This window comes from Teleopsis dalmanni, chromosome 2 (assembly GCF_002237135.1).
Source record: "Teleopsis dalmanni isolate 2A chromosome 2, ASM223713v2, whole genome shotgun sequence".
Taxonomy (NCBI): domain Eukaryota; kingdom Metazoa; phylum Arthropoda; class Insecta; order Diptera; family Diopsidae; genus Teleopsis; species Teleopsis dalmanni.
The window spans coordinates 226655323-226681389 of NC_051847.1; the positions used below are offsets into that span (position 1 = coordinate 226655323).

A 26067-nucleotide genomic window follows, 5' to 3' on the forward strand; every position below is an offset into this window, starting at 1 on the left:
TTGTTGTCAATTAATCAATTCGTTGGAGATGAATGTGTCAGTGGATGGCGTACAAAATGACGCTCATCTATTTGATGTTTCAACGCCGAAAATTTTGACAACATTTGACTTTTTTGGTACTTTCATTCGAGTACATGAGTTATATGCTCGAAGCATTCTTGCTCCGATAGTACCACGTAAGTGTTGGTGTTGCCATATATGGTAGGAATTTTTACACATTAATTCTCATTTTCATGAAAACATCAAACATAGATGCTCGAAGGTATTTGCTGTTGTCAGCTTACAGCAAAAAAACAAAAGTACAAAAAACTAAAAAAATATTAACTAAAGTTTAAGAAAATAACAAACAAAAATGTTTAACAAATGACTATGTATGGAAAAATGTTGCTTGGATGGGCCCCATTATCCTTACGAACAGAGCACGCATATTTTTTGAGTTATGATGTGAAAAAATGCGTAACGCTGACATTACGTGTTTTTTAATTTTTTTTTGTTTCTTGTGTTGTATACTATAGATACAACGAAAATTACAAACATGTTTCCCTTGAGAGTATTCCATTTATATATTCTTGAGTTCAAAAAAAAGCATGCAACATAAAATCAGTTCTATTTACGAATAAAATATTTATTTCATAAGAGAATTTCTTATGTATAAAATTAAGAAAACTGTATATTTATATGTATATATATAACTTCACTCACTGTAACAATTTTGCATTTCATATCAAGATCAAAGTAAACCCTTTAAGTTTGATTTTATTTCCTTTTTAAGCGCCATTTTAAGCGCTTGACTTAATTTTATAAAATTTTTAACTTCCGGTGAAACGATTTTAATCTTTTACCTCAAGCGTACCTATGTTAATATTATGCTTGATGATTAATCTTGATGATCTTACTACACTTACTTTAAGACATCCAAACCAACCACACTTAAAGAAGCCATCAAAAACCCGATACGATGGTGTTTCATCATCACGTGCGTAAAATTCCAAGCGAAGAATTTTGTTTTCTTTAGAGGATTTATAATTTTCTGATACATATATTTATATATTTTACAATAAAGTTGTTTACATATATATATACTTTTCGAACTTTGGCAAAGGCAACCTTCAAACGGATGTCTCCTCAATTTATATTTTCGTGGGTTTGTGTTGCTGTGTGTTAGTCACCATTTTTCATGTACAACAAAAAAGTTTATAAAACCAATAAATCTTTAGGAAAAACTTATTTAGTTTATTAAAATGTCAACGTTTTTATTTGAACGAATATTCGAGTGCAAAACACACAAACCAACTATTTAACAATAAAAGTGTAATAAAAACACAAATAAATTCTAAAGAAATGTTTCTTTAATTTACATACAAATTAGATCTTCAACTTTTTTGTTTACTTGAAATTCAACGCCCCGCCATATTCCTTATCAAAACTTTAATAATATTAAACTTTATTGCAAAAATTATCGGTTATTTTCAGCTCCTAAACGATAGTATCTACTCCGCGTCTGCCATATACATTTCACTGAAGCTACCGAAAGTATGTTGCTTTTTAGATTAAATTTGAGGCGAGCCTTTTAAAGGCTATTAAAGTTTTATATAAAAAAAATTGTTTATATATATAACATATATATATGTTTATATATAACATATAAACATTTTAAAGCATCTACATGACAAAACTTATGGATATTTATTTACAATTACAGATAAAATATAATAGATATAAAGAACGAATATTTTAAATATATTTTCGTTGCAGTTTCTCTTAATATATGCAAAAAGTTCAGACTTTTTTGTTTATGGAATTTATATTACTTCGTTTACACAATCCAAATCACTTATTGGTACCTATAACTATAGCAGATACCAGAGAACCCTATCAAAAGAAAACGATCTCAACAAAATGGACCTGTCCGAAGAGATGGATTGTAAACTCTGCTTAGAAGCAGAGGAGACAACCAGCCATATTCTATATGACTTCCCAGCCTTGATTTGGGCCAGGAGGATGTCACTGGGTCGGGAATTGCTCTCCCCTTCCAACATTAGGAGGTCCTCAACGGCCGACATTTTAGCCTTCATCCGGATGGCGGAATGTCTTCTGTTCAGTTAGGATCTGTTGAAGCACAAAAGATCGACATGGTCGCAGTGTTCTGCTCAAATTGGAGCTAGTACCCTGTTCTTTCTCTATCTCTATCAAAAGAAAAACTTAGAGTCATCACAGGAATCAGGGCACTGAAAGTAAAATACTATCCTACAAGATTGGGTGTACTTACGGATGCAAACTGTATGAGAAGTCGGGCACACATGTACTGTTAGAATGCCCTGCACTAATATATATACGGAATAGGCTCCTGGGAATGTATATTCTTACGGAAGCGACAATAAAACTCTGTAAATTAGGTAATATACTACTTTAGAGACGTACTCTAAACCCAGAAGGGGGCACAATCGACCCGATATTGCAGTTATTTTCAATCACATATTTCACTTTTTTTTACGTATCGTTTTCTAAAAGTCTTTTTAATTCATTTTTGAGTTTAGACTGAAACTCATATGATTCGTTAAGTTATAAACAATATTAGTTAAAGCGAGTAAATGGCTAATATTTTTAAAAATATTGTTGAAACTCTCTTGAGACTTTTTAAAGCTGCCATTAGACCATTTCTTGATTCATCTATAAATTATTTAAAAAGTATACTTTATTCTGATTCATTTTAACTAATAAGTGACTTCGTGTACATATTAGTATGTTTTTCATAAAAATTCTCTTGTATGAGTATATTTATACATATGGTAAATAGCTTTTGACGCTGTATGTTATATAAGTATACCTATGACATTTACAAAATACTGCATTTAATTTATCGTCACATCTCTCGTTCAATATTATTTGTCATTCCTCGACTAATATTTAAATTGATGCCGCCATATCCTGCACTTTAATTACAATTTCGTTTTTTATGGATGTAATTAAATAAATTTAATATCTTTCTTTATGTTTTTTTTTACTCATAAAAATAAAAATCTACATGTAGATATGATGTATTAGATATATATGCTTGCTTTGTATGTAACGATCTGAACAATATGATACATGGCAGAGTTCAGGTAACCGTATGTATACTGCACACTCAAATATCTTTAAATGGTGCAAAATTTAATAACAAAAATTTTTCATACATTTACAACACTCGATAAATATTTCAATGTCAAAAATCTCATAAATGTTGGCCCTGAGTAACACAAAAAAGTAACCCTAAAAGAAAAGAATCTGAAAAAGGACAAAGCCATACTAAGAAAAAAGCAACTCTAGAAAAGGCAAATATTCTACAAAAGTTATATTAAAAAGGGCCAATGGATCAGGGTTGCGAGCATACACTTCACCGTACTGACACTGACACAAATGCTACTACAAATCAATCAATAATTGCCTATAAACGATACTAAAAGTAGCAGCATCAGCTGCAGCAGCCATAAGGAGAAGTGTTGTAGTAATACATTTGAGGCATTAGTAATGGCAGTAACGTGGCATGTCATCATGATTCATTTTCAGACACATGTGAACACATCACGCCGCAGCAAAATTGCAATGAAATTTTAGTATTATTTTTTGTGCCACGGCCACAAACGACTCCCCTAGTCAGCCTTTCTCCGCCTATCCGCCTCTCTGTCTGATGTAACTTAACATACCAGTACGTGTAGATATGCAAAAAACGCTGCAGTTGTCACCACTTAACTTGCAATCAATAGAAACTGCGCTTACCACACTACAGCATCCCGCTATCTCCTTTCATTTCATTTCATGTCTTATGGCTGCTTGCTCTATTGTATTCCACTTCATTTTTCATCTACATAATATCACCAAGTGGCAAGTATCTACAAAAGCAGCTATCACATTAAAAAATACACGAAATTGCATTGAAGATGCTCATTATCAGCATGGAGCACTCTTTGTTATGTCCTCTCGTACAATGAGGAATCTGCGTTGTTATTTCTTCAAAAGGCAGTCACGAATGAAATGCCTGCATAACAAGCACAACAATGACAATAGCATTCAATAGCTTTAATAGTGTATCTTGGAATTGTATAATTTTTTTACATTAGATATCATCTTGACAATATCTTTTACAGATAATTTGACTGCTTTGTATTCTCAACAGCTTTCATAATAAAACGCGGATAAAAGATACTGCAAAGTCTTTGCTTCAATAAAAACGTTCACCTAAACTTTGAACTGAAATTGATTGATTGTATTTTGGTACATATTTTCAAATTGAATGTTAACTTTTATCTTAGTTAAATCATTTCGAAGCTGCGTAAGTAAACATAAATTATACAGAAGATGGAAGATAGAAGATAGAATATGTAATGTAATATGTAAAGAAAAAATAATTCTTTGTTATTTGCATTAGGAATGTAAATTTATACCAGAATTTCCATTAAAATTTTAAAAAATATCTGAAAACATGCACAAAATAATTAAAAGAAATACAAATTAATAATAGAGTTTATACATTTAATTTCAGAAATTAATTCTTCAATAAATTTCTAATATTTATTAACACCTCTTCAATATAATATGTATGTATATCTTTTCTTGTCTTGTACATATTTATCTTTCATCTAACATATCTAACAAATCTAACTTCCTTATGTTTATGTCTGCGAGACTCGAAAAATAATCAATGGATTAACTTAAAATTCATACACACCTCTGCATTTCTATATAAAATTGATTTTATATATTTTTTTAGCCCGAAGTTCACATGAGAACCGAAAATCCAAACTTCTAAATGCAAGCAAATGACTATATGCACACTATCAAAATTTTTTCAATTCATTGCTTCAAAAATATTAACTATTGCTTGACGAAAATCTCTATAATTGACTAACTATTGGTTGAAATATTATCATATTTTGATACAAACATCAAATATCAAACATCTTATTGCAAATAGATTTTCAAAGAAATGTTACTCGTATATTAGACCACAAATTTTCCTTTTCATTTCCTACACATATTAGTCTACAAATGGGACTGACCCAGTCACACTTTGTGTAGACCGACTGACACCACAAGAATGGTGATTGAGTGGAACGCGATGGGTAGCAGAAGATGAGGCAGACCTACACACACTTCAAGAAGGCAAATTGATATGGAAATATCACACATGCAGTTGAAGCTACTAGCCAACAATAGTACCGAGTGTATCCCTATGCTCCTCCTAGGAGTTAAAGGATTCAATATAAAATACATATATTTGAAAGATAAGAGCACCCTACATTTCTTTGTAAATATTGATAATACAATGGCAATTTTTTTCACTCTTCTAATGAATATTTGTGTTTAAAATTATGAGGAACTAATATCATTTTATGTGATTAGATCGAATTAAAATTATTGGCCCACTTTAAAAATTCTTATTATTTTAAGTCGTTTATGGAGGTTTAAACGACTTTGCTGTTTAGAGCGTAAGAGAATAATAATAATATCAACAAATAAAATTAATTTTTTAATTTTCGATAATAAAAAATTAATAGAAATAATGGTGCCATTTTTTATATTCAAGATTTGCAATGTAAGATTTGGCTTTACATAAACTATATCTTTTATATGAATATATACAACATTGATTAATTATATTATTTTTGATTTGTATTTTATTTTTATTGTTTTAATTTTTTTAACCTGAACGTAATATTTGAATGATAGGATGAAAAACTTGATAACCAATTGTAACAAACCCGTGCCGACTATATATACACTGAGTTAATGAATTACTGAAATACCTGGGCATATTTAAAACACCACAATATTTAACAGTTAGTAATTAAAATTATTTTCATTTCTCACAAAAATCATTAAAAACCCAAAAGAAGTGACCCACAAAAACCTAACATAACATAGGTTCAAAGCTAATGGCTTGAGGTCATTCAAGTACAACTGACACAACAAAACAATTTACACTTCACTTAATTTGCACAAATGTTTGCCAACTTTATTGCTAAACATAAAAGGACACCCATAACCGACCTTTGTGATCCTTACACAGTACGGAAATAAACGAAAAGGACGTCAACCAACCAAAAGGACGACTTGACCAAGACGAGGAATAAAAACTGAAAACTTTCAAAGTGAAATAAACAGTTTTAATTGACAAGCTGCTGACTTCAATGAGACATTTTTATATTATAATGACATTGTTGGTTTTAAAAAGTACGAGTGTACATATGTACATATGTATATGTGTATTGTATATATTAATTTTCCTTTTAACCTTTATATGCATTTTTTATATAATATTTGTATTTCAAATTATGTGAAATTAAATTAAATTTGTTACTTTCCTTGCTCTTCTCTTGCAGGTACGCATATATTAAGCACAAATCGTGAGTAAAAGTCTTTTCAAAATATTTGATTGAAGTTGTTTTTGGTGTATAATTTGTATAGAATATGTTTTGAATATACGAGTACACTGAAAGACTCTAAAAAATCCATGAACCAGAAAAAGATTTACAGCAAGTAATGCATTTCCTTAAACCACATCACACAATTGCAAATTATAAATATTTTTTTTTATTTTGGCCACTGACAGTCCTTACCAAAAAATAATTCAAACAGAAATTCTGCTCCTCGAAATTCGTTCAACAGCTTCATTTGCAAATGTAGAATAAATCCATAAATCCAAGGGGAGACTTTAGATATCCTCTAACAAGCAGTGACTTAAAATTGCAGTCCAACACACTTTTTATACTTGTAGATACTTTAGTTTTTTCTTTTTTTTCGTGATTGCGATATTTAAATTATTCTGAAACTTTAGTAAAATTAAATTTCCTTTCTTCGCTTTCCAACCTTGTTGCTTTAGATACAAATATTTTCAGGATAATATTCAGTAATGAAACATGAAACGTGAAACGTTTCAACAGCAATTGAATATTTAAAATGCTTATGAAGTTAAATATCTCATAAATTTTAAACTGAACTTAAATGTACACATCTCATAGATTCTTATGCGATTATTTTATTCAATTATTTTGATTTTACAAATATTTCGTAGAAATGGAAATTGAAGAGAAAACTCTTATAAAATTCCTTAAGAGTGCCATAACTTTTTTCATTAAGGATAAACTTTTGTTGATTTCTGTGGTTTTTACCTATTATAAAATTGTTTAATTTAAATATTTTTAATGAAGAAATTTCTATTTAATTAAATAAATAACAGAACAAAATAAAAAAGAGAGCAAAGTAAATTTCAAGAATTCTTAATGAGAAACTTTTTTTAATAAGAAACCTAATAAGTTTTTTTATTACCATGACAATTTATTTAATATTGAATGAGATATACATATTTGTTATACTACACTACCTGCGATTTTTAATAATAGTTTTTCAAGTCATATCAAGAATAAATATATAATTTAATTTTATCAATTACTCAAAATGTAACTCTTATTAAACATAAAATTACATCATTATTTTTAACTCTTGCAAAACAGTGATATATACATATAATATATAAATAAAAATATAAAACATAAGAAAAAATATTAGGAATGCATAAATATACAAAACATAGGCTGTGTGGATGAGTTCACATAGAAATAGAGTAACGCTCTGCTCTAGAAACAGCCTACAAAAAATATAGGACGGATTGGTAAGATTAGAATAATAGTTAGAATTCCTAGAACAAATACGTGCAGATAACTAAACTGACTATTCTCTATTCAAAACCCCATTTCAAATTTAAAACCATGTCATGCGGCAAAAAAGAGTGCGCAAAAGGATAGTTAGAACTAATAATATTCGTATATGTATATATAATATAGATATAATATAAATAAACATAATATTTTGTTTCTTATCCTTACTAGATACGAACAGCGCAGTAAAGAGATAGAAAAATTGTCAGTTTGTGTAAAAACAATTGAAGTAACTCAGGAAGACTAGATAGTCAGAGTCCTTTAAATATGTTCGTATAATTTCAAACCTGTTTAAAAACAATTCTGGATTTTTGTATATCTTATCAATGGTTTTCATGAAGTTTTAGAAAATTTTGATTTTTTACTAATTTTTATGTTACTCTACTATAAATGCATAGATGTGAAAAACAAAGTCTTAAAGTTTAAAAAATTACCCATTTCACTTGAAATTTTTCCATAAAATTTTTTGAAAGAACTTCAAAAAACATTTCATTAAATTTTTAAACTCATTTGAGTTCATTTAGTTAAATTAATTACCATTTTTCATTTATTTTTTGGTTGCTTTGAATTTGAACCCATTTAAAAGCAAACAAAAAATATTTTTAGACGTTCACGGAATATGAGTTTTCCAGCAAATTTAGTTGCCTTGAACGTTTTCCTTTTTAATTAAAAACCACGGAGCGGAAAATAACATCTAAAATAAAATTAAAATTACTACAATTAACCGAAATATATTTGCTGCTTTACCCATCAGTAGTAATAATATTTCCCTAAACGCACACATGTGCATATATTTTTCATTAGCACAGGTAAAGTTCCTTTATTCAATGAGGATATATGACGCCCGAAACCTAAACCCAGTTAACCAAGCTTTATTAGAATCCTTGCGCACTTATTTTTATGACAGAAAATATGGCAAATTATTATGATGAGTACATCGCAGCTGTTTTTGTTAATATTGTCGTTGCTGGTAGCGTTGGCTCCAACGTTATGATGACAGCAACTGTCGTTGATTTGTCCTTCTTATTTTATTTTTGGTAAGTTTTATCGGAGCCCTTCCCATATGTAATGCATATGTTTGACAAAATAAGTATAAGATTGTGAGTATGTGAAAGGACATTAAAGAACACCTACTCATATTATATGCTTCAATTAATTTCCTTTTCCTTTTATTATTGTGGAAGTTGTAAAAGGATTTTTTTCGGACGCCTATTTTATTATGGGAATTAAAAACGTTCTTAAACAAATTTTATGGAGATGAGTTTGCCTAATTGCATTAGATTATCATTTTAGCAACTGGACTTTGATATAAAAACTAACTTATTGCATTAATTTTATTTTGATTAAGAACGTATTCCACAAGCTATTTCCAAACTCCATTTTATTATTATGTTTCTTAAAGTATTAAATAGTCATATAGTGGGCTAATTTTGTTAATTTAAAGATTGAAGTTCTAGAAAAGTGGATCAATAGGTTACTATTTTAAATGATTAATTTGTACATAACTAAAAAAAAAGCAAAATTATATCAATAATATTTATAAGAACCAGTAGCTAAGATTAAAATAGCGAGTTTGCAAGTTTTTTAACATTATTTTAGCCAGAGATGGCATCCTTTTTTCTGTTTCTAAGTGCCTTATCTGCTTCAAACGTTGCCAACTTCATGAAATAGTAGCAATATACTTTTATTTAACCATTCTCTTAGATTTTTAAGACAGTGGATAAGGTACTACCAATTTAGTAACATGTGACTAATAAGTTAAAATGGGATTTATTAATGAAACTTTTCTTAACTTAATATAATATATATGTCTTAAGAACTTGTTAAGTTATAAATACGAACATTTTTAAATTCATTTAAATTTAGATCATTACAATAAACAAATGCCTTCGAATAAAGTTTCCTTATTTGAATCGCTATTCACTGTATGATCCTCGAGAAAAATTTAATTTGCTCAATGCCTTGAACTGAATAAAGTTAATAACGCATCATAATTATGCTTTTAATACGAGTAATATCATACGATTATTCACAATCAAGCGACGAATAACAGTTGAAGCTGTTAAAATCATTCGTACCAGTTATGTTTTTCTCTTGATAGCCATAAAGTTCATCAAGAATTCTATATTCTTTTGAAAAAAAGAAGAAACATTCCCTTTAGACAGATACTAGCCCTTACCCAACATTTATTTTATTCAAATATTAAATAGTAGATAGTAAATAATACTGGCAGTTCATCTCAGAAGAAGACGTAACTCACTTAGACTCTGTGATACCATAATTTTAGGAACGCGCTAAGTGCTTTAAGGAATATATTTTGGACTTGGAAATCACTATGTCATTATAAATAAATTATAAATAGGGAATAGGGAATATGTTTCTCATTTTTCTATAAGCCAAAGTCAAGCGCCTAACCGATCAACATGCCTGCCTGTAAGACAATATCCCGTGAATATAGTATTTTTGTATTTTACAGTGAGGGACGACCAAAATCAGCAGCTCTGGGATTCCATCCTGATTATAGTCGGGTCATATCATATGTTTGCTATACCAAAATGTTGGTCCAAGGTTTTGAAATAATTTAAGTCTATCATCAGTTGAACTAACGCAAATGAAATACTCACGTTTATGCAAATTGATGTTATAAGAAGTAGTGTATAATTTCTGGACAGTTTGTCCAGTTTATTTATACCCATTACAGATTAATCGGAATATACAAATACTCCATTCCATTCCACAGTCATATATAACATAAATATTAAATTTCAAAATTAAATACCGTGTCAGTTTTTTTTCTTTTAAACTGTTCAAAGAACTTTTAATGATTAGAGGTTTTAGCTGTCACTTACATAATTCAAACGTTTGAAGAAAGGACTTTTCAGCAAATACTACCACTTAAATACACAAATCATTAAGCAAAGCAAATGTATAATAAAACACTTTTCACACATTTAGTTTACAGCCATCATAACTGATTATCATTTTAAAAAGGGAATAAACGACATGGGAACCGGGAATCGTGTTTTCATTCACAGCTTAGTACGTCTTTGTATTAACTAATTGTATACTCAAACATATTTAGCTAATCGCGTTTGGGGTCACAAGATGGCAGTGATAAACTTAGGATAATAAATTATATTTAAGTTCTTTGTAATATTGCAAAAGATGTCAAAATAGAATATAACATACAACATACTCAACAACAAAAATGACAACAGAAAAGGAAATCCTCATTGCACACGAAAACTGCCAACTGCAGGAAAAAGTATTAAAATTTTAAAACGAGCACACTTAAGTCACACTCTTAACACTAAAGCATGCTTAATACCCTTTAACTTACAAACAAAACGCTCGGAAAGGTAAGAAATACAGGGTGTTTCTTAACTCTCCGTGCTGCAGTTCTATACAACAATTGAGTTCTACAGTTATTTTTTCTACTAAAATCACTACAAGCAAAGATTTTATAACATTTTCTCATACACTAAATACCAAAACAAATACTTAGTCTGAAATCTCTATCCATAACAACTAGTGTTTAGGCTTTCATAATACCCAACTCACCCTCTATGGATCAAACTAAACACATGTCTTCTTTAGTATCCTTCTTTAGTATGTATGTTTTAATATATAAAATTTTATTAAAGACTCAACACTTAAAGGGATTCATATTTACACACGCAACTCATACATCCTTGGGGTATAATTTTGTAATTTCCAAAGTACTGAAGTTGTGGTATCAAGCAACATCTTACTTTATGCTCTGCAAGCTGTAAGCAGTAATATGGGCTATAATGTTTTATATGAAAAGTAAAATGTTTAGGCTTTGATATTAAAATGTTAATACGTTTCCAGGTGCTTAGTGATGTTTTGTGGCGCAATTATGGTTTACATATGTTTCAAGAAAACTTTATAAATGTTACTTCTAGGTATAGTTAAAAGTAATTGCCGCCTGTTTATATTTTCAATTACGAAAAACTTTGAACCTGTTTAAATTTATTACAATTTACACATTTATCTGCAATTCCTAATATCGCTTATTAAGACAACCATATTGATCTAATAATAAACTAATTTAACGATTATCTAAATAATTAAAAGAGTTTAAATTTTATACAACAATAAAATATACAACGGACCTATATTTGCGCTTAGGTGCGCCTTAGCACACAGACTAAGCTAACCTATATCTTTCATAATAAAATATAACACAATTAAAGTACATATATATTCACATAGATATATGTATGTTATGTATGCACTCGATACTTTTATTGAGAAACAAGCACCTTGAACTATTTATATGACAAAAGTATTTATATATTTCAATTTCAAGATATTTTTAAAAGTACTCATATATGCAAGTATCAATACTTTCGAATTCAATACTGATTCTTCAACAGACTATGGGTAGCGCACACCATTGGGAATAGAAATAGGAATAAATGGGGTACTAGCACCCAATTGAACCATAAAGCACTGCGACGATGATTGATCTTTTGTGCTGCAACAGACCCTAACCGAACAGCAGACGTTCCGCTTTCCGAATGAAAGCCAGAATTTCGACCGTTGAGGACCTCCTAATGTCAGAAGGGGAGAGTAGTTCTCGACCCAATGACCTCCTCCTGGCCCAAATCCAAGCTGGGCTAGCATACCCCATTACACCATAAAAACGATGCAACTTAGTATTAAAGAAATATGAAAGGCATATTATCTCTCTTGTATTTTTTTCTAGTTGCTTGTGATTTCGAACAATCTCCATTCCAAATATAACAGTACAATGATCTAATCTGCTGATTAAACTATTAGATCGTGAAGTATGAACAACTTTTCTGAAACCATTTCAGCTCATAAAATTTAACTTTACACCTATTAGTTAATGAATTTAATTGAATATATCATATGAGTGAAGCAAGTACAATGGGAAATATAACTTTAGTTCTCATAAATTTTGATTTTTCTGCTTATCGTTCGTAATTAACATTTTACAAATAAAAAAGCTAACCGCACATATTATTAAATACATAAATCCTCAATTACAAATTTACAAGTTAATTTGTTTAGCAAAATCTGAAACATATTTGCATTTCTATTTGCTTAAGCTCATATCCATTCGCAAATGTTCGCATTTATTTGCACCGTTTGGGGTCTTTGCCTCGCCGCATTGCGACTGCCAAAAGCAAACATTTTGCACAAGCGTTTATTTTTGCTCTGGAAATCGTGTTACTCATACGCCACGTAGGGCTCATTTGCATATTTTTAAGTGAAAATAATTTTAATGACAAAAGTTTTGTTGATAATTTACAAAAATGTATAAGGAATTCAAGAAAATAAAAAACTCCATTAATATGTGTGTATGTATGTATATATGTAAATGTACACGACTGCATAATATTTATTGACGCCTTTTGTATGAACAGCAGCCACTTGTTAGTGAAGTTTTCTATATACTGAAGTTGCCTCTAACGCAAAGTGTGAGATGGGCTGACAATTTACATTAAGCCAAAGTTATACGCCTGCTGTCAGATGAGCAGTAAATAAAGTTTATTTTAATGAGCAAAATTTTGTTTTATATATCTCATGTATGAATGCCTTTTAACTAAAGTGACAATAAATTAGATTTCAGTGAAAATTAATGAGCAGCAATGAGAATAAATAAACTACAACTAATGCTTTAAAAAAAATTTCACATTCATTTAATCGATTTTTAAAAGTACTAACTATAATTACTACCTTCTTTTTCTGAAATGATAACAACTTGAAAAATACTATTTATTTTTATTAATTAATAAAATGTATGTGATCATGATATGTGTCAAACATCCTCTCTGATTCAAATGTCAACTTCTACCTTCCCGCGGTACATTCTGTTCCCACTGAAGAAGTTCTAGCTACCGAGTACGTGGCGATATAACACTGTCGACATCTAGATATAGTAGGAAATGACTATACAAACACAGCGAAGCGTAGCAGGTTTGAAGGCCACGTGCTAGCAAATAATACTGGTAAGGCAGCAGCCCTGTCATCAAACTATGAGAATTAAAGGTTGATTCCCTGTAATTTTCGAGATCTAAATCATATCAATATGTCAACAAGAGAAATAACGAGTTGAGAGCAATAGCACAAAATAGAAACCAGTGGAAAACTTTTGTAGACTTCGCAAGCGCCTAATGGAGTATGGAAATAATAATAATAATTAAATAAAAATAAAGTTAGATGCATAACATTTTTAGATATTAATAGTTCGATATTATTTTAGTTCGATAGTATTATTGTTTTAATAATTATAGTTCTTTAATATGCCACTCTAATTTCTTAGGTTCATTGATAAATTTGATTAATTTATTACAAACTAATGAGTTCAAAATTCTTTATAGTAATTTATTATGTTCAATTGTCTATATATTAAAATTATAAGATAGGATTTAAACAGTTCTGTAACTTAATTCATTGATAAATTTGATTAATTTATTACAAACTAATGAGTTCAAAATTCTTTATAGTAATTTATTATGTTCAATTGTCTATATATTAAAATTATAAGATAGGATTTAAACAGTTCTGTAACTTAAATATAATAATAATGAAAAAGTGCTCAGCAAAATAACATAAAATAAAGAAATCTCACATTGAAGAATTACATATGAATTATCCCACTAAATAAAATTTCAACATAAACTCCTTCACTTAACATACACATGCAGACAGTGTAAGATTTAGCCCAAATATTTAAATGCATGAAGTAAATAGCTCGATGAAGAAAAACAAAAATAATTGATAATAAAGACAATAAAAGTGCTAGGTAACTGCATTAAAAATAGAGGATATAAACAAGAAAGCATACACAGTATTATTTATTTTGTTATATACTTTATATTTACTATTATGATGAGGCTAGTTGAGTCAGTGCACTTAAGCACTTTTACTCTCTATTAACTACGAGGTTTTTTCATAACCCCTCTCTACCCCTTGATTGGATTATTGTTTATCACTTAATCAGACTAAGTAATAAACGACTTCAGATCTGTATATGAAAATATTGTACCTTCCCGAGAAGATATAGTATTTTACAATTAAAATTCAAAAAGGAATGGGTATTCTATACACCATAATGAAAAAAGATGTGTATGACACACTGAAGAGAATGCTGAAGAGGTACACAAGACACTCACTAACAATTTTTGGAAAATTAAAAAACTGTTTCAGATACATGCATATAATAAGAGCTTGGGAAATTTTTATATTATTATAGACATAAGAACTGATGCACTTACAAACTGTCGCTTTCTGCGCAGAAAGTTAAATCAATCCTATGAATGGCTTTTTACTTCTAACTCAAAGCCTTCCAAAATGTGACTAACAGTGGGTACCTTTTTGTAACGACCTTTGTACCTTTTTTTTATTTATAATTGAATAACTAAACAAAATGAAGCAGTCTAAATGAATATTCGTCTGTCTCTCTGCATGATTAGTCATTCATCTATATACGTGCGCATTAATTAAGTTCAATTTTCCTTAATCGTTTCATATTAAATGTTTCATTAAATGTACTCTCATTTTTCTGTATTTTATAACTAACTTTACAAAAGTTTCTGTTACAAAAACTAACAATTCACTCAAAAACATACCAGTAAAAAGGAGGTGTATTTAATTTAAATTACTGCAATAAATCGAATTAATTTCAAAGCAAAACAAGTATGAGCTAAAATTACTAAAACCTAATGCTCTCATCGAAATATAGAAGTACACGTATAAACCAACCAACATTAAATTGTACTTGTGATTCAAATTTCAATTAAAAACATTTGCTGCAATAACACAATTATATTTAGCAAGCTTGGAAGTGCAGATATTTCATTATTATCAGGTTTAATCCGATTTGAAAAGATTTAAGGCGTTCTCTTCTGTGTTATCATTTAAATTAATTTTTTTCAGCAAGTTTTCTCCATTTGAAACTCTAGCAAATTCTCCAAAGGTACAAGTTATGCATTGAATGTAAATAGAAACTATGCGTGATTTGCATACAAAATTAATTGCATTGTAAAACTGAAACGAAGAAACTTACAGATAATGAAACTATTTGCATCTAATGTGAAATGTAAACACAGAACACTTACAGAAGAAATTTTATAGAGAAAACTTAGGAGACCAACTTAAAATTTTTGAATCTTATATCTATAAAAAAACAATTAATGTTATAAACTTGATAGCACTGGAGTTTTAAATATTTCAAAAATTATATCTTTAACATACTTTAGAAAAAAATTTAATTTACCTAACTACAGTTCAGCAAAGTTTTGAATAGTTAATCTCATTCATCTTCAGATTTCAGATATTTGAAGTCTTCAATTTGATCTAATAATGAAGTAAATTCCAAGAACAACAATGCTGAACAGATATTTATGTTCGATTTTGTGTCACTACAGTAGTCTTCCAGTTTTTTAATATCTAGTATTTAGGATCTAGTAAGAATCTAGTATTTAGATTTAATCCAAATTATATTTATTGACAGAGATTTTACTTGACTGAATATCCATTAGATCACATTTCCTAGGGTTGCCCTTAGCTTACTTGTTGTTTCTATAAAAAGTAACAAATCAAGTTTAAATATGATAAAGCTTTTTTTTTAAAGGCTGAAGTTACCTCGTTATCCTGCTTAATATTAGGGCTACACAGTTTAGTGGTAATAGCTTAATACAGATATATTTCCAATCAAGTTTTTCCAAAGCAGAGTTTAAAACTAATCAATTTTCTTTAACAACTACAATTATTTCAGCATCTACCTACATATACGTCTTCCAGTGATACTTGAAACGCTTTTAGAAATTTTAGAATTATTTATATAGTATATAATCTTACTATTGCTTAGGTGGCAATTTTTCATACCTTTTGGTGACTGCACAGTTACTTGCTTTACAATTGTCAAATGAAAATTATTTCATTTTTTAACAAAATTTAAAACAATTACAAATACCGTTTCATATTTAGATTCTAAAAAACAACAGTAATACCTCAGTATACATCTATAGTATGTATATGATTTTAGCATATATTTCATACACAACCATTTAAACCTAGGAAGTACCGTCTTCAAAACATTTAATATATATTACGATGTTTTTCCCAACTAAAGAAATGAAGATCTTATTCTTAGCATAATAAGAAATAGACACTAGTTAGCTCACTAGTGCTAAGTTTCCAAGAATTTGAAACTAAAACCCTCGACTGTCTATAATAGATATTTGATTTCGTAATATACTTAATAACCAACAGCTAATGCACTTTATGGGGTCTAACGCAAATTAAATTTATGCTTTATTAAAGATACAATTACAAAAACTTCATTTAAATTATATTAGAACAAAATAAGTCATATAGCAGAAATTAACTAAATACTATGAGTTTTATCAGATTCCACCTCAATATTTCAGGCTGAAGTTTTTGCCATCCTTAGGGCAAGTGTTCTTGCTTTAAATATGCGCCTTCACGGAAAAGAGGTCTGCATTCTAACTGACAGTCAGACAGCTATTAAAGCTTTATCAGCAGTCTGTCTGTCATCGAGATTAGTAGAAGAATGTAAGTAAATTATCAGTGAACTAAGTGAGAGGTCCAAGGTTACTCTAGTATGGGTTCCCGGGCATTCTAATATTGTGAGAAATGAGCGCGCTGACGAGCTTGCTAAGCCAGTCGCCTCTTCCACGGATACCCCTATTTCGATCCCTACCCCTGTCAGCTACCGGCGTAGGCTGATTTGTGACCATTTTTTGCGACAGGCAAATAGTGAGTGGACTCTTACTGTCTCAGCAGCTAGGTCAAGGGCTACTTGGCCCATCTATTCCAAATATAGAACCTCTGACTTAATCTGTAGAAACAAATCTGAGGTTTCTAAGCTAATTTCTGTCTTTACGGGTCACTGGTCCATGGGACGGCATGAAGCTAGACTTGGCCTTCCCTGTGGTACCTCATGTAGTGCGTGTCTACCAATACTTGAAGAAATGACACCAGAACACCTGATGTGTTTTTGTCCAGGTCTGGCCAGAACTAGGTTTAAATTTTTAGAGGCCCCTTTCTTCAACTCAATGATATCTCCAGTATCAGCATTAGCCAGATTCTTGCCTTTGTTAATGTCTCTGGTTGGTTCTAGTTTGACCCTCTATCTACTACCCACTATTACGAGGTTTTTGTGGATTCAAAACGTCTTTCATCCTTAGCTATTTGAGGAGGATTCGTCCTCTCTCCACCACAACTAACTAACTAACTATGAGTTTTCTAAAGCTATTGCTTAATGAACTGATATAATTTAGAACTTATTAGTACAAAATATCTAACAAATGAATAGCTTTATTCGTAGAAAAAAAACCACGTTGTTTTCATTTTGAGCAATGTTAAATTAGTTAAAAAAGTGACCCCAGAACTTTTGAACCTTCTCCTAGCTAATACTGGACACGAACACATGACTTGAACTATAGTTTTCTCTTCATCCGTAGAGTTACAACCCCGACAAAAGTCGTTACAGAGTAGACATAGTTTTATTGCATGCCTTCCTCATATCCAGTGACCTATCAGCGCCGACACCGTACTAAGTACTAAGTTGCTTACGCTTTACTTGAAACACCTGATTTTTGCAAATATTGTTCAATTGACCAGACAAGTCTTTCAATTAATAAGAATCTTTATCTGTCCAACTTTTCATTACTAATTCCAGGTACTAATGTTAGATTGCCAGTTTAACCGTTGTAAAAGGCACACCAATATCCGAAGAATGATTATCGGATAATACCGTGATTGTTTTAGTGAGTTCGTCTACTTTTCAGTTGTCAGAGATATTTCTCAGCTCAGAGAGTTAGCTCAGCTATTCCATTACTCTTCCAATGCTAATTAGTGTTAATGTAACCTTCCAAATATATTCAGTTATATAAAAAGTTGAAAACATAATATAGACTTGCATGATGAAAAGTGTTCGTTTGATAAAGTATTCATTATTCATTTTTACTTTTATTGAGAAAATTTTCCATAAATTAGTTAATCTTCAGGGATATTGAATTTTAGTTTATATGAAGTGAAAACAAATTTCTGTTTAGAAATTTCATTGCTAAGTGTTGAGGTTGTTAAATTTTGAGGGATGGTGGGAGAGATAAGTCATTTACAGGATTTCTAGTGAATTCGCAAAACAAAAGATTCATTGCAACAAACAGCGAATGCAGTTGTAAATTTCAATTTAATTGCGAATTTAACGCGTTTGGTGTACATTTTTGCACATAATGCATATCTGCGACGTGTGTGGGAGGCGCGGAAGTGAATTGTTGATTACAATTGCAACTGCCTGCAGTGCATTGCAATCAGCACGATGAACATGAAAGCGTACCTTGATAAAAGCAACAAATACTTACACAATCTAGTGAGCAAAATATGTACTTATTTTGTATTGCACCTGTTTTATTCATCAATAGAAAAAAAAATAATAGATACTTTACAAATAACAACAACAAATGCCATATGCATAGAATACCTAGAATACCTATTACTACAGAAATTAATGGATTCGCTTTTGTGTGCTAATACAAAAAAATAATTGTTAAGTAAATCATCCATTCAATATGTGGACCAAGCATGCTTTTATTCATTTTTGAATTTTATTTTTTTTTATTATTTTTTTTGCAAAATAAATTATTTTTATTTAGAACGTCTTAAGATCCACTTACCTTATCAAAAGCTTTGTACAATTGCTATCATTTTAAAATTTGCATATACATTATACACTTGCATTTACATACTCGTCATGCAATACATCCGTACATCACAAAAGACTGTTTTTTTTTTAAATTAAATTAAATTTATGCATTAAATTCAAATTAAATTCAAATTAAATTAAAATGTGAATAACAACATTTTTGTAGTATTGTAAAAACGAATTTGTCTCATATAATTCCTATCTTTTTTCTATTTCTTTCTATGTTTTTGTATATTTTTAATTGTGTATCTCGGCAGTGGCGTCCAATGTTGACGCCGCTGAATTAAGAAGCGATTTATATTCAGAACCTCAGACGTGGATACCAGTGGTGGCATATCTGGAACCTCTGCCGAGACCAACCAAATCGCCAAGTATGTTCTCCCGATGTGTATGTGTGTGTGTGTATGTAGTAGTTGTAGTCGCTTAGTTGCACGTACTTTGAAAATGCTTTAAATATGTTATATATGTAATTAATACAAAATACAATAGAAATATATTAAAATGAATATTTATTCGAATTCAGTTTTGCAACTATTTGTGGCGCATTCGTTTGCATTCTATGTCACAAATCTAATCAAACTATGCCACGAGCTACACATAAATAACAGCCACATAACCTTGTGTTTGCATACTCGTATTTCTACCCATAAACACAAAACTTCACACATTTTCAATTGCCAAAAATATAAGTGAAAAATATTGCCTCACAGATACATTTGCCACTGACCAAACAAAGCCTTGCCGGTTATCTCTTGACAATTTATGTTGCAAGCACACAATATACCATATACCATATACCATATATATATTCTGTTATTGTCCTTATACGCCATTGTTTAATTAAATGTATTTTTTTTAAAACCATAAATTGCTTTTCTCATAAATTTTTATAAATAATTAATGCATATTTATATTATTTTTTCTTGCAGAATGCGATCAAACTTTCGTTTCACGTATTGGTGGCCCCCAAAATGGCACATTTTCTGCTCCGCTCTTGCACAATCACAAAAATCATTCACGTCAATGTCTCTATACTTTCCTAGCAGGACCTGGCCAACGAGTTGAAGTAATATTTACCTCATTCAATTTAAGAGGGAGTCCACCTGAGTAAGTGAATACTTTTCAATATACATATATACTGCGGAATATCTGATATAATTTTCATAAATAATCTTTTTGTTATTTTAATAGCGGCTCGGCTGTTGGTGAATTACCAAAGTAAGAACAAATATAATTTTTTATTTTAATACAATACCACACATCATAAATTCATCTGAGATTTCATGAAATATTTTAACAAAGTAATCATACTCTTTCAATCCTGCAATATCCCTGCAGTGCTTCTCAATAATCTTTGCTGAATAATTCAATCAAATTAATTATATCAAAACTTTATAAGAAGACCTCCGTGCTTATGAAAAATATTTTTAAGATATAATTGCTAAAATCTTTAAGAAAATTAACCGAAATTTCATTTATTATTTATACCTAAATGTAATTGATTACGAGAAATATAGTACTATCTAAACTATTATTAATAATATTTAAATTGATAACAATCTGTAGGCATATCTAAGATACTTCGAACTACACAATACTTTCACCGAAACGCCATATTAAGAAGAAGTGAATGCATTTGAATTGGTAACGTCCTTAATAGATAAGAATCTTCACTGTTGAGTGACAGTGACATTTAACTTACTACAAAAGATAAGCTAACATAACCAAAATGACTTCCTCCTGAAGTTTTATACTGTACACTCCTTACCATAACTATATGTTTTGACTTACTCTAATTTTAATCCCTAAACATAATATTCATTAATAATAATAGTCATAATAGTTCATAATAATGCTACATAATAGTCATTAATGTAGATATAATAGTAATGAGAAGACATCTGATAAAACTCAGTATCTATTACAATCTCTTACTATTTGCTGCTGTACCAATTACAATCGAGGGTTAATATATTAGCAGTTTATGTAATAAGACAACAGATATGATTCTGGTCTTCGAATATAGGGAAGAATGACCATTGCATACTTCAAGTATAATTTCGAATTCAATCCACTAAGACAAAATAGTTATACACAAAATAATTCAAATAGCCACTGTTTATCTCCGTAACATGTGCTATCTCTAATCAGTTTCTAGTATCAGAGAGTATCAGAGAAAACTTAGACATTTGAAATAGTACAGTGAATGAGAAATAAACACGGCCAGTAGAAAACTGCGTCAATTAAAGTTTCAAGTTTTTAGCTATTTGCTTTTAGCGTTTTAAGCATTACTATCTGCATTACCTCAATAGGTGTTGTCTTTGGGTTGATACACCTATAACTTATTATTATATAAATAGAGCCCCAGATTTGATAAATTTACTTAAATCCATCATCCATTATCGGAACATCCCACAAATAGGAACCTTGGAAAATAATAAAAGTACATACGTGTATTTTTTAGTTAGATCCAGATGAAATTCCAACTAAATGAAAATTTACATACAATTTTTTTAAATCCATCATTAGGAAAAAGCTTGAGATCTATAAGACTAAAATAAATTGATAAGCAAAAAAAACAAGTATACTAAATGTGATTTGCATTTATTTTTTAATTTAGTTGTGTTCATGAATACATGGATATATATTCCGAAGTGCAGTCGTCTGATCCAGCTGAACTGATAAACTCACCATTTGGTGGGCGTTATTGTGGCACAATACCGCCACGGCGTCGTATTTCCATGTATCGCGCAATTGCCATCTCTTTTTTTACTAACAAAAACATAACAATGCCTGATTTATTCGAAGGAACCTATAGATTTATAAATGCATGTAAGTATAAACTTTTAAATACTCGTAATTTATAAAAACAACAATTCTCTTTTTGCTAACATATAACAAAATTTAAATTAATTAAATAAATTTAAATAATTTAAAAAATTTTAATAATAGCGGAATATGAAATTGGTATACCAATTGCGGGTTCACCATGTTCCTACACCATCACGCCTAGCATGAGTATTAACAAATCTGGTGCTTTAATATCGCCAACCTATCCAGGTGCTTATCCAAAGGATATGTCATGCACATATCAATTTCTTGGCGAAACAAATCAAAGAGTTAGACTAGAATTTCGCGATTTTGATCTATTTTTTGGTGGACCACAGTGAGTACCTCTAATGCTGGACAAGTGAACAGAAATCTAAAGTAAGCACTATTAAAGCAGTGCCTCATATGCCCACCCACCATATGAGCCGTGATTGTAGTGCTTAACTTAGGTTATCGAGCTGCTTAACTTTATATCTAAAAAACATAAAAAACAATTTTCTTTATTCCTATACTCTTCGTACTTGACTCACACCTTTCCAAACTTTCCAAACAAACAACAACTACAAACAACAACTACAACTACAACTACAACCACCAACTACCAACTACAACTATAACAATATCATATACGCAGCTGCCCATTTGACTATGTCAAGGTGTATGACGGTCCTGACAATTCGTCAGCATTAATCGGTACATATTGCGGACAGCAAAGAAATTTAGTTTTATACTCAAGCGAATCGAGCCTTTTTGTTCATTTTTATACGTTACCAAGAACCGCAAATACGCAAAATCGTGGCTTTAAGGGAATTTATGAATTTAGCGAAAGTTTTGTTAAATTAGATTTTATACGTAAGTATGACTCAATTTCCTTTGATGTGTGATTTTGTAACATTTGTGTACATACATACATAATACATACATATGTGGTAAAAGTTCTATGTTAATGGATTGATTGAGTTGTGGAATTTGTTGTTGTACTTTATATTTTTTTGATTTATTTAAGGAATTTATTATAAAAATTTTGCATTTTATCGTCTTGGAAGTTTTAAAAATAGTTTTGAAAATTTGTTTTTCGAGAAGCACGCAAGATTTGTGCTAGATCTCGTGCTAGATCTCGTGCTATTTTGGTAGTCACGCCAATCAGTTAGTCGTGTAAACCATTAAATCATAAAATTTAAATAAACTGATTGCAATTAAAATATCCTTACCTGAAACGAAGGTCAAAAGATTTCAAGTTAAGAATATGTTAAATAATATTATCAGTGTGCGAATACCGGAAACATTCCAAATAAAGCGCCATTGAAGTTTCTTAAAAACACGAAACTAAAACTAAAGAATTCTTCTTCTTTATAGTAATTTTGTTCGAAATCAAAAATATTACTGAACATAGAAGCATAAAATAACTTTTTGTTAGTACAAAATAATAGCTTGATAGGTTTCAGTTCAAAACCCACTAAGGTGTACCCTAAAGACAGTTCTAAATACTTTCTGTTGAAAACACTTGATCGCTTCATTTTTAAAAATAGAGCACCAGACATATGACATTCAATATGATGCATCGAAGTTAAACCTTATCTAATATTGCTGAGAACCAATAGTTCTACGTGTGGCTTATGCTACGCTCCACCAAGCACATTAACCTTATTGTAGTATATAGTAGATAGTAGTACATTACTAAAAAGTTTACATGTGAACTGCATCGTAATAACGTAAATTTCATTTTATAATAATTCACTTGCAACGATAAGTTCACTTTTCAAGATTACCCACTTGAATGAATTTTGTACTTAAAAATAAAACTTGTAATATGGAAACAACATCGTTGTTGTTGCAGTTTGCTTATTACTTTTTTGCACATAGTTTTTGCTTTTGCATTGCTGGTTCTCTGATTCTCTTGCGTTGCTCAACTCAATCGGCTATCAGTTCAACTCAAATGTATTCATTAAGCAGTGATATGAGTGCAAAGAAATAAAAAATAAAAATGAGAATATTTTAATTATATACGGCAGTCAGAGCTGTGAGTGTGACTATCATTAATAATTACGTGTATTTAAAAATCTATTTATAATTATTTCAATACTTTTAATAGAAATTGTAAGGAATTATAATTATTCCATTTGGAATGAAATCAAGTTTTAAATATATATAAGTGATTGTCAGTAATGATGATGCTACTAACCAAATAATATTTAGCGAATAAAACTGCCATTAAATTTGGAAATTTCTGAAATATATTTCTAAATAAATAATTTCAATATTTTAAATTAATATAATAATGTGATATTCACAAATTTCAAATATTAGGATTCGCAATAAATAATCAAGTTGAATTTTAACTGAATTACTGTTGGATTTTATTACCTTGTATGAAGAATATTAATTTATGTAGACTTATCAATGAAAGCTCTTAATTTCAAGGCCCCACACTCTGGTTGATAAAGCATTTGAAGTCTAAATGTATGTGCATGTACACCGTTCTATTAAAGCGATAATTGTTGCTGCATTTTCATTTGAAGTTCTTATTTCAAAACTGTTTTTCCCCCTTTTCATTTTGCCTAAAAATATTCAATTGCTCTATGTGCTTTATTTTTTCTCCTCTATTTTCTTTCATCATATTTAATTGATATATGTGTTTTATATTTATTTTAATTTGTAAATAATTGTGCGTTACAAATACTCTAAATTTCGAATTACGTGTACTTATCCATACTGTCTACTCTATTCTAACACTTAATTGTCCTTAAACGAAAATTTGAAATGCAACAAAAACGCATCGCTCACATTTGAATGCATATAAAACCTTACTCAGGTGAAAACGATGGCATTCACATACGTGGCTCAGAATGTGACCAAAAGATATTATCGAAAAAGGAATCAACTGGTTTTGTGCTTTCACCAAATTATCCTTATCCGTATATACAAAAAACAGTATGCAGGTGAGTAAATAACCACAGCCGATAAATATTATGCTATAATCTTTAACTAATTTAACTCATATATTCTTTTCTAAAGATATTTCATATATGGCATGCAAGATGCTCAACACTTGGAACGCGTGCGTTTAGAGTTTATGGCATTCAATATACCAAAGGTGGAGCACAAGGATAAGAGCGAGTTAGTTGCTACTGTTCATTTATTATCAAATTAACAAATATAAATATTTTCTTTACAACTAATTAAAATTTCAGGTCCAACTGTAGTGATGGTTACTTAAAGATATATCTCAAGGGTCAGGAAACTGCAGATGCATATGATAAATTCGACTACGAACTCTGTGGTAATGAAACACAGCGTGTTGTTAGCGATGGACCACGTTTGGCAATGGTTTTCAGTTCAGGCGAGCTGCAAGGACGTGGTTTCAAAGGAAAGTATACCTTCGAAACGGAGTATAAAATACCAGGTACTGCTGCTCCAGATGGCACATGCAGTTTCACATATGTGAGCAGTTCTAAGAAACGCGGTGAATTAAACAGTCCACGTTATCCATCCAATTATCCTTCAGAGACAAACTGTTCGTATTTGTTCTTAGCAGAACCCAATGAACAAGTAACAATTGTCTTCGATCATTTTAAAGTAAAAGCAGATGGAAATGCAAATGCAACAGTCGGCGCCTACGGGTAAGAAGCATTCTTTCAAAAACATACCAATAATTTAGTGAATAATACTCTTTATAATATCAGATTTAAAAATTATTTGTAAACGCGATTCAGGAAAAAACTTATAAACCAGAAATATTAATTCGGAATTTAATTCATATTAATTACGAAATACTTCAGTTCTGCATGCAACAAAGTGTCAGCTAATAGCACT

The 26067-nt window shown here is 30.1% G+C and overlaps 1 protein-coding gene across 11 annotated transcripts in view; it reads left to right on the forward strand.

Moving 5' to 3' along the window:
- The window catches only part of LOC119677377, a 117411-nt gene that overhangs the window by 81092 nt on the left and 10252 nt on the right, over positions 1 to 26067 (forward strand). For 8 of the 11 annotated variants that reach the window (XR_005252255.1, XR_005252253.1, XR_005252254.1 and 5 more), the window contains exons 5-13: positions 19683 to 19796; positions 20355 to 20532; positions 20617 to 20643; positions 22046 to 22257; positions 22378 to 22591; positions 22889 to 23106; positions 25067 to 25193; positions 25270 to 25371; positions 25446 to 25874. Coding sequence is in view for 7 of the 11 variants with exons in the window: in XM_038088693.1 (XP_037944621.1) it covers positions 19683 to 19796; positions 20355 to 20532; positions 20617 to 20643; positions 22046 to 22257; positions 22378 to 22591; positions 22889 to 23106; positions 25067 to 25193; positions 25270 to 25371; positions 25446 to 25874 (1621 nt within the window). In the remaining 4 variants the exon portion in view is untranslated. Of the gene's footprint in view, positions 1 to 6362; positions 6387 to 19682; positions 19797 to 20354; positions 20533 to 20616; positions 20644 to 22045; positions 22258 to 22377; positions 22592 to 22888; positions 23107 to 25066; positions 25194 to 25269; positions 25372 to 25445; positions 25875 to 26067 lie in introns of all 11 variants that reach the window. The other 3 variants (XM_038088696.1, XM_038088697.1, XM_038088695.1) reach the window with 2 other exon arrangements.